Source organism: Papaver somniferum, unplaced genomic scaffold, assembly GCF_003573695.1.
Source record: "Papaver somniferum cultivar HN1 unplaced genomic scaffold, ASM357369v1 unplaced-scaffold_128, whole genome shotgun sequence".
NCBI lineage: Eukaryota > Viridiplantae > Streptophyta > Magnoliopsida > Ranunculales > Papaveraceae > Papaver > Papaver somniferum.
In genome coordinates this window covers 10,101,297-10,109,957 of record NW_020621936.1, presented here as the reverse complement: position 1 = coordinate 10,109,957, position 8,661 = coordinate 10,101,297, and the positions used below count along the sequence as shown (strand labels likewise).

The 8,661-nt window shown below is 36.3% G+C and overlaps 1 protein-coding gene across 4 annotated transcripts; it reads right to left on the bottom strand.

The window, feature by feature from the left end:
* Window positions 1-525: 525 nt before the first annotated feature.
* On the bottom strand, window positions 526-8,459 carry LOC113331965 (uncharacterized protein At5g08430-like). Of its 4 annotated transcripts, none has more exons than XM_026578609.1 (12): window positions 7,637-8,459; window positions 6,739-6,818; window positions 6,084-6,271; window positions 5,045-5,960; window positions 4,386-4,498; window positions 3,900-3,959; window positions 3,415-3,465; window positions 2,935-3,005; window positions 2,412-2,662; window positions 1,731-1,844; window positions 1,471-1,569; window positions 526-1,209 (listed from the first exon to the last, which is right to left on the bottom strand). In XM_026578609.1, the coding sequence occupies exons 1-12, from the start codon at window positions 7,738-7,740 to the stop codon at window positions 776-778; spliced, it is 2,481 nt and encodes an 826-aa protein (XP_026434394.1). In that variant the 5' UTR covers window positions 7,741-8,459; the 3' UTR covers window positions 526-775. The 4 variants fall into 4 exon arrangements, with proteins under 4 accessions (XP_026434394.1, XP_026434395.1, XP_026434396.1 ...); XM_026578610.1 differs by having other exon boundaries at window positions 526-1,203; XM_026578611.1 differs by having other exon boundaries at window positions 1,471-1,536.
* Window positions 8,460-8,661: the final 202 nt, after the last annotated feature.

The window sequence follows — 8,661 nt, the reverse complement described above, 5'->3', positions numbered from 1 at the left end:
AAAATCCATTATTTTCATAAAAAGTTGTTTTGAAAATTTATTATAATCAATTATTTTTTCCAACAAACTCAAACTCAAGTTGAATTTTTTCTTCTTATTTTTTTTTTAAACTATCAAAAGAGAGACATAAAAACTACATAGGACTAAAAAAAATCCTAGATCATTGTTCTTTCCTCTCCTTCTTGAGATCATCATTCTAAAATAATCAAAATAATCAATTATTTGAAAAAAAGTGTTCGGAAAAATTTATTCTAAAAATGATTATATCAAAATCATTTATCAATTTATGATTATCTATAATAATAAACTTTACCAAACAAGGCCATTATGTAAGAACTCTAAGAAATTGCGCAATTATTCACTGTTTCATCATTTGATTTTCTTATAGAGTTCCCACTTCCCACTGATGTCAAGAATCGTACCCTCGCCAACTCAGAGCGCCGGGTAAAGTGGCGAGGCGACTAGCATGATACAACAAAGAGGTCACTTTCAAATCAAAACAGAAATGACCCCAGTCTATAACACTTCAAAACAAAACTTCTAACATGGTAAGAAACGCTTCTGAAAAGATGATGGAACCATTTCTGGCATTACCACTATCAAGGCATTACTAAGATAGATACTTGTACTACATGACAAGACAAAGGCCGAGAAAACCGAAAGGAACTATTCAGTTACTCAATCAGCAACATAACACAGATGAGCAACTGAGATTAATCCTAGAAGGACAAAAAAGAAGGTATGGACAAAATGATACAACAGGATTCAACACATTTTACCTACTATTTTCAGGGTATACTTGACATATCGCATCAGTAAGAAGGATTGCCGCCTCTTTTGGCTGTCCTGTTTTCCAAACCTTAAAATCTGGGGTAAAGAAATGCTTGCTTTTCCACATTTTGAGCAAACTCATTGAGAACGGTCCCTGACTTTTACCAGAAGGATCTAGATAATGCCATATCGAACTTTCAGGGTTCTCAAGAATTAAGTTTCCACAAGCATCTCCATCTTCATTGGCTAAATCAATCACCATAACGTCCACCTTATCCTGGTGTTTGTTCATAATTAGGGAGTTTCTTTCATTGTTTTCTTGCTTGGCATCCTCTATTGATGATTGCTGCTCAATTTTATTGGAACGAGATTGTTTCTGCTCTTCCTTGACAACATCAACTTCCAATTTAGTACAGTTTACAGAAACAGATGCTGCAGCTACGAACAAACAAGAAAAAAATCCATTAGTCAACGACTCCAAACAGACATAGGCATCATAAAACAAATAATAGAATTAATCCACCAGAGTCTTGTGTTTCAAATTAGAGCAACTAAGACGCATTTTCGAGTTTCTTTCAAATTCATTTCCAGGAGATGATCACTTCTAAATTTTCGTCTGGTAGAATCTGAAAGGAAATAAATCTGGATGTTTTAAAGAAAGGTTTGCAAGTAAGTTGGATAAGCTATGAATTCACCCACCTTTTACTTTCTCACCCACGCTGCCATAAACAGTTCCCCCATTTCGATCTTCATTCCCAGTGAAATCTAGTTTAGCAACAACATTTCTACTCATGCCATCTAGACATAGAAGATAAGATTACTTAAATAAATAAAAATAACACGAAAATACTACAGAAATCCATGTTGGAACGAACTTCCTGCTCCAAAGAAATCTATGGTTGACTTAAAGTGTGCACACAAGTTAAAAGTCAAATGTAATAAAGATCAAAATCATTTACCTTTTAAGTCATCAGACACTCCGGCAGCAATGTTTCCCCCATCTTGGACTTCATTCATAATTATATTTGATTCAACAACTGCATAAGTAATACTTTTTATCTTGCTACCGCGACCTGGAAAATAAGAATGACAGTATAGTTATGCAGTTGGCAAAGCATGAAAATGCCACAGGTACAGTAGTTCTAGTAATGAAGTTGCGCAACTTCCATAAATACACTCCCTCAATTTGAGATATCAATGGTAATCAGAAAGCGAGACTGCGTTTCAATCTGTAATGAGTTCCTCAATAGCAGCTCACACATCAAAAAAGAAATCAAGTTAATAATTTGCCCTAGATACACGCCTGCATCTGACTTCAGCTCTGATATGCTTGCGTTTAATGCAAAAGAAAGCAAATTTCCAAAATAAGCATTTTAGGTGCACATCTACAAGTACCCAAGATTTCATCTTTTGAGACAGTGCTGAGTTAGCATTAATATAATTCTCTGGTTCTGACAAAGAAATTTAGGGTTATAAATTCTACATTACAATCTGGCATGTAAAGGTGACAAATATGCTTAAAATCTGCATTTGTATTGATTGTTAAGAAAAAGATTTGTCCAAACGGCCAAAGAAATTCTTTGCAAGACTGAACAGGATGATATTATCAAAAACATTTACGCAACAGGATATCAGGGCACCTGCAGGTATAACTTCTCCATCTTTAGGACTAGAAGAGGTTTCTTTTCTTGCCACGTCATCAAGAGATTCTGAATCCCTGGAAAGGATTGATCTCGGTGAATCATCGGTGTTAGGGTTTTCATCTCCAGGCAACTCAACAGGAGGCTCAACCTCGATTTCATCAGCAATTACTAGTGGAACTTCTTGTATCAATCTTTCCCTTTCAGATGGTGACTGAAGTAGCGTCCTCCTCTCAAGGTACTCGCAGAGCGTAGGATCTCAGCAAGTCAAGGTAACGTAACATACAAGAAAAATCATAACACCTAAGTTCTAACATGCTGCTCCATATAAATCATGACACTCAGTGAGGAAAATAATATACTAATAGGCAAGACATAAGAGATCTACCTCATGAATAGTATAGTTATATGCAACTAGAGATAAAAGCTATAATGGAGATGGAGAGTGGGTGAGAGCACAATTCCACTTGTGTCATCAACAGTTTCATAGATTACATTAAAGTAACACTCTCATGAAGGATATTCTCTGCGCCATCCCTTCTCATTTGCTCGATCAATGAGATTTTGTAACAGGGCAAGCTCTCTTTCGATCCACTGAAAACAATTTGTTCATGAGAGAAAAGCAACATGCAGAATGGCATAAGCAGTGCAACATAAAAGTTCTAAAAAAAATGGTGAAATCTAAAATTCAACTATTTATGAAAATTTATAGCCACGGATGAGTTTTATTCATTGACACTATAGACCTCTTTCAAAACCTGTTTGAGTGAATCAAGCAATTTTTCTTTTTTCGTTGTATATTCAGTATTCATATTTTATATAGGTGTTCTCAAGGCTCAAGCATACTACTATTTTATACCATATCACGAAGAAAAATAAACCTCCTACACAAGCAGGACCATCATAGTTACTAAGTGAGTCCTGACCAACGAACGGGCTCAAACGAAGATGGAGAAAGGTATCGCCATATTTTAATTTTTTTATAAGGTTCAAAAAAGCTTACATGATATGTAATATCTTCGTGCAGAACTCTGGCCTTCCCCTCAAGATCCCACTAACAAAAAGCAAATAAGGAGAAAACTGTAAAGATTTGATCAGCAGACACTTAACAAAATACATGAAAAGTAGAAGGTTTTCTGTGTGAGATATCTTGTATCAGTTACAATTACCACGACACTTATATGGCCCTCTATATGTAGCACGTCTATTAAATTCACTCAACAGCAGTCAGATGGAAAAATAGTCTAGTCAAGGGCCAGGATTTCTAAGCAATTCAGATTCACACGACTGGAGCAGGAATTGAAGGTGAATAATTAACATATAATCTAGCACATGTGTTAAACGTATACACTAAACTGATTGCTTTGTTAAGATCTTTTTGAAAATATTGTGACTTCGTGGTTAGGAATTTATGCAGGGTAATTACTATTTTCGGAATTCCATAAGCAAATAACTTTAACAAAAGACACAGGTGAAGTTAAAACTTACAGTAGTGGGCCTCTTCACCTGACCATCTTTCACACGCTGGCGTAAGTCCTCACACTCTTCCTGCAAACACATAAAAGCAAGTTGACAAGAAAATTGAACAAGAAGTGATCTCTTGTGAGGTGAAAATACGTCCACCAAACGATCTTTTTGGGCCATATTATCACCTTGAGTTTTCTTTGTTCAGGTCTAACTAGACAAGTCCTTATGCAGTGTTTCTCTCAGAAAATTAATTAGAGATAACTCGTAAGTCAACTAAATTTCGAACTAGTTCCATACGAGTCTGGCCAGTAAAATTCTACTTGTGAACTAAGTCAAGCGATCTCTCGGAGAACAGATCTACAGTCAGTAGACCATGAGATCCAACCAACTCGGCGGTCTGACAACGATGTAAATATAATAAAAACATCAGTTGTTCTGTAGTGTCATCTGGCCCAACAGAATCAGTACAGTTATAGTTTTAATGTGGCAGGGAAAAAGCAGCTTTACCTCAGTGAAATCATCATCTGACAGCATGCGTATCTGGACACCGTCACTCATACTTGAGAGTTGCAAGTTAATCTCTGTATTACTCTCACCCGCCTCCGAAACCTTCTGTATCCCTGAGTTACAGCAAATATCGTATCAGCATTATCATATAATGGCATATACATATCTGTTCCCGATAGAATGTAAACTTCTAAGAGGGGATTGTCTAGCTGGTGAAAGTTCAATCCAATTACCCAGCAGAACATCTACTTGATTTTATTGCACTACTGACTAACATTATGACTGGCATAAATCTCAGATATCCATACAGCATTTCAGTGTACCCACAGTATATCCTACAAACGAAACTCACTGCCCGACCAAAATATTGCGACGGGCAAACAGACCAACCTCTCACCTATTGAAAAATGCAACATACTATCACTAGGTATCTAATTCACCCGAGACATAAAATTGTAACATCTTACTAGATACATTATGTATGGAGATACACTGCTGAGATATAATATACTACACTGATGGCAGAATTTGATTTCATTTGCCATCGAACGTACCCTATCATATTAGTGATGCAATTAGCGATACTTCGAGGCATAGTTTCAGCAGAAGAGAGAGTAAAGCAATGCATAAGCAAACAATAGTCTAATAACAGAACCTACCAGTAACTTGCAGAAGCTGGTGAGAATTTTTTTGGAGGTAATCATTAGGGTCACTTTTGACCCTAACAAAGCTTCCAACCACTTTGCCATCAAAAGTATCAGGCTTTTTTAATAGATCCTGAACTAAGCTCCTTTTCAAATAAACCAACTTGATGTTTTGAGTTACTATAGAAGCAAAACAGCTACGCGGAGCAAATTTAATTTTAACTGTCCCATTTGTCTTGTCCTTGTCCATGCTGATCCTTCTTTGCCTTTTGCAAGAATTTGAAGCACCTTCACCCTCTTCTGAGTTATCACTCAACTCATCCTCCTCTGATGAATCCTGGTTATCACGTAAATGTGGTTCCAACAAGTCACGAATTTTAGTTCGGTTCACTGTCCTCTTCCCTAAAAGAGAAAGGAGCCTTTCATCGCATATAACCCTCTTCTTCTTTTCTCGATCAGTGAGTCTGTTATTGGTGATATATTCGTTGACAATTTTGACCAAATCAAAAAGAGAAAAAGTCTGGCTTGGATCCTTGCCAACGGATGTAAGAAAATCTATTAGAGGCTTCGATCCCCACCCGATAAACACTTTTTTCTTTTTCATTTTTCTTTTCATCGACTTCAGTGCAGGATGTGGAATCCCATTGGATGGAACTATTGCCAGTGTTAGATCCTCCTCATTTTCTTCAAAATCCGATAACAATTCATCCTCCTTATCACATATAAAAAGTTTATCTGAATCAATTTTTTTTCTGCAGCCCTCTCTTTTATTGCCCTTGTAGCCCTCTTTTTTATTTCCCTTGCCCTTATGCAATAGTCTGTCAGCAGTATAGAGATCTTCTAAAGTTACGCCTTCCTCGTCTTTTATTAGATCCCAGTATTCCTTGAACAGGCCCTCATATGTTTCCCTGTCCTTAAAATCTATCTTGCCCTGCAAATATAGCTGGAATTAATATGACTAAACATAACAGACAAGGTTTACCAATCAATATGCTGAAAGACAGTGTAGGTTTGTCAAAATTTAATCAAAGCACGCTTAGGAAAGCAGAAATACCCCATCAGAGTCGACCTCAACATTTTCTTCTATTAATAGAAGAAGCTTTAAGCAATCACCACAGAAGCTCTTTTTTGCTCTGAAATTCGCAAACTCCACACCTTTAACACAGCGTTTGCATACAGCTTTCGGACAGGAAATGCAATGAAATTCTGGACCTCCACCACAATTGAAGCAGCAATGCCAGTCTACCAGAATCGAGAATTAAATTGACAATTTAGAATGACGCTAAGTATGAAACAGGAAACAATTGCCGCACTAGAAACGTGAGCTGGAAACAGATCTACTAAGTACACATGATATCCGAAATACAGCTTAGACCAACCATCTAAACTTTATTGGTCTACCAGAAAGATCCCAACATTGGCTTATCTCTTTATTTTATTTCACTCCATTTCTCACAGCTCCTAGAAAAATTACATAACTGCAACGGAAACATAAAAAAAGATATTTTCAGGATCCCACTAATGAGACCCGTACAATGACAACCTTCGAGAAGCTGAGCTACACATCTATATGATATATCAATGTTCATGGACATGATGTAAGAACACTGTAACAGCCACTCTACATATCTGTTTATGGATATGCATGTACAGAATGTACAGAACTTGGACCAAAAACAAAAAAGTGAGCGCAATGGTGAGTGTCTTACTACAAATCCAAGGCTCCCCTGTTTCCGGTTCTAAAGGATCCTTTCCAACACACTCAGAGTGATAAGCTTTATGACAATCCCTGCGAAACAGTAGCAAAGGAGCGAAGTCAGGTACAAATACCAGCTTAACAATAACATACTACTTGGCGCATGGCGATAATACAAGTCATAAAGTAGAGACATTTTACCCTATTAAAGAGGAAATAAAATGATTCCAGTAATTAACTATGTCAGCATGTAATTGGGAATTTCTGGCTTTGACACAGGATGCTTGACGTTGTGGTTTCTAACCTCTTGAAACGCATTTATAATACCCACTAGGATTGCAAATTTCAACAATGAGATAAAACAGCACTTTCAACATAATTTCCAGACTTCAGTAAGAAAAAATTTCATTTACGCTTTCCATAAAATACTTCTTATAGACTTGAAGACCAAAGCAAACTTCATTACAAAACTCAATCTATTTGAGTTCATTCATGATAACTGATTGTGCTGGCCGCCAATTTCTTAATTATTACTAATTAATAAGAAAAAAAAGATATCAGGATCCAAATTAAAAGCTAATTACTGACATTAATCACTAATCAGTGTTAATAAAGATAATTCTTAACACATGGATGTCATGCATGCATGAAATTAATTAAACAAATACAAACAAGTTTGTCAGAATACAAAGCAAGAATACAAGAAGCAGAGTCCCTGGATATATCAACAACTCAGCACTTCTAAAAACCCTTTCTTCAACAGTAAACCACACAGACACTTAACGTGCTACCCTAGATGGAAAATTAAATTACCCCTTGTACCGGTGTAAATATCCCCCCAAAAAATACACCATGGAAGGGAGAGAAAGTGAAAGCTGAAAAGTAAGAGGAATACAGAGTGAAAGAATTACTTGTGGTCACAGACGAGAAGTAATCCACCATCTTTACAATGAAAACACCAATCTTCTGCTACTTTCTCTTCATTGTTCTCCTCACCAGTCTCTGTATTCTCCATCTTCAGTACTCAGATCAATAACAATGTTTGATTTTAATTATGCTTTTTTTTTCAAGTTCAGTTTTTTAATGCAAAACCCCCTCTTTTGAGCTTCAAAACACTAATAAACAGAAGGGTTTTCCAAAATCAAAGGATAAAAGAGCACAAGTTAGAAATCTTTTGATCAGAGAGATTGTTTATCAAACTTTAATTCCTGATAATAAACCCATCAGCTAGACTGAAAGTACTCAAAGTCAAAGATGACTTTTTTTGCGAAATGAAAGAAAATCAAATGATCCCAAAGGCATATGGAATGTAGTAGAGAAAAATTGCAGGATTAGTGAAAGTTGCAGTGTTGATTTGGAATCCAAAGATCTTGCTTTCTCAAGTTGGGAATGAGTGTGAAGTAGGTAGTGAGAGAGGTTTTAATGAGGGCTGATGCTGATAGGAACTGAAGCTGTTTGGTACTGAAATTACTGACATATTTATAGCTGTTTTTTAGTTTCATAGTCTTGGACTCTGTGTGAGTTGGAGACTTCGAGAGTTTGGAAATGAGATTAGTGTTGGGGGCATCATAATTTTGACATGACAGAACCTAAAAATTCACATTTGGAGATCAGATTGTGTTTTAGCTTTTAGGGCAAACATAAACTAGTTTTGTACTTGTCGACGGGCTCCAAAAATACGCATCTAATACGAGAGAGTAGTAGTAAGTGTTTATAAAATGGAACTCTAAGTCTCTAACTATGGCTATGTCTTGAGTGCGCTTAGCGAGTGAGTGTCCTTATTTGTAATTAGAATTAGAAAGAGCTGTCTATTCAATTTTCACAGAAAAAAGAAAAAGTACATCAGTTCGCGTATTGTTGAGGTGGCGCACTGTTTAGAAACTAACGACTACTTTATCTTAAATACACGTGTTTCACACAACACATTTCATTCAAC

What these genes read in the sequence shown, in the direction of transcription:
- LOC113331965 (XM_026578609.1), bottom strand. Translation starts at nt 7,740, where the DNA reads ATGGAGAATACAGAGACTGGTGAGGAGAACAATGAAGAGAAAGTAGCA. An exon ending in AGTGTCTGATGACTTAAAAG is followed by an intron (nt 1,570 to 1,730) that starts GTAAATGATTTT and finishes TTCTATGTCTAG; the next exon opens with ATGGCATGAGTAGAAATGTT. An exon ending in CGTGGGTGAGAAAGTAAAAG is followed by an intron (nt 1,210 to 1,470) that starts GTGGGTGAATTC and finishes GTTTGTTCGTAG; the next exon opens with CTGCAGCATCTGTTTCTGTA.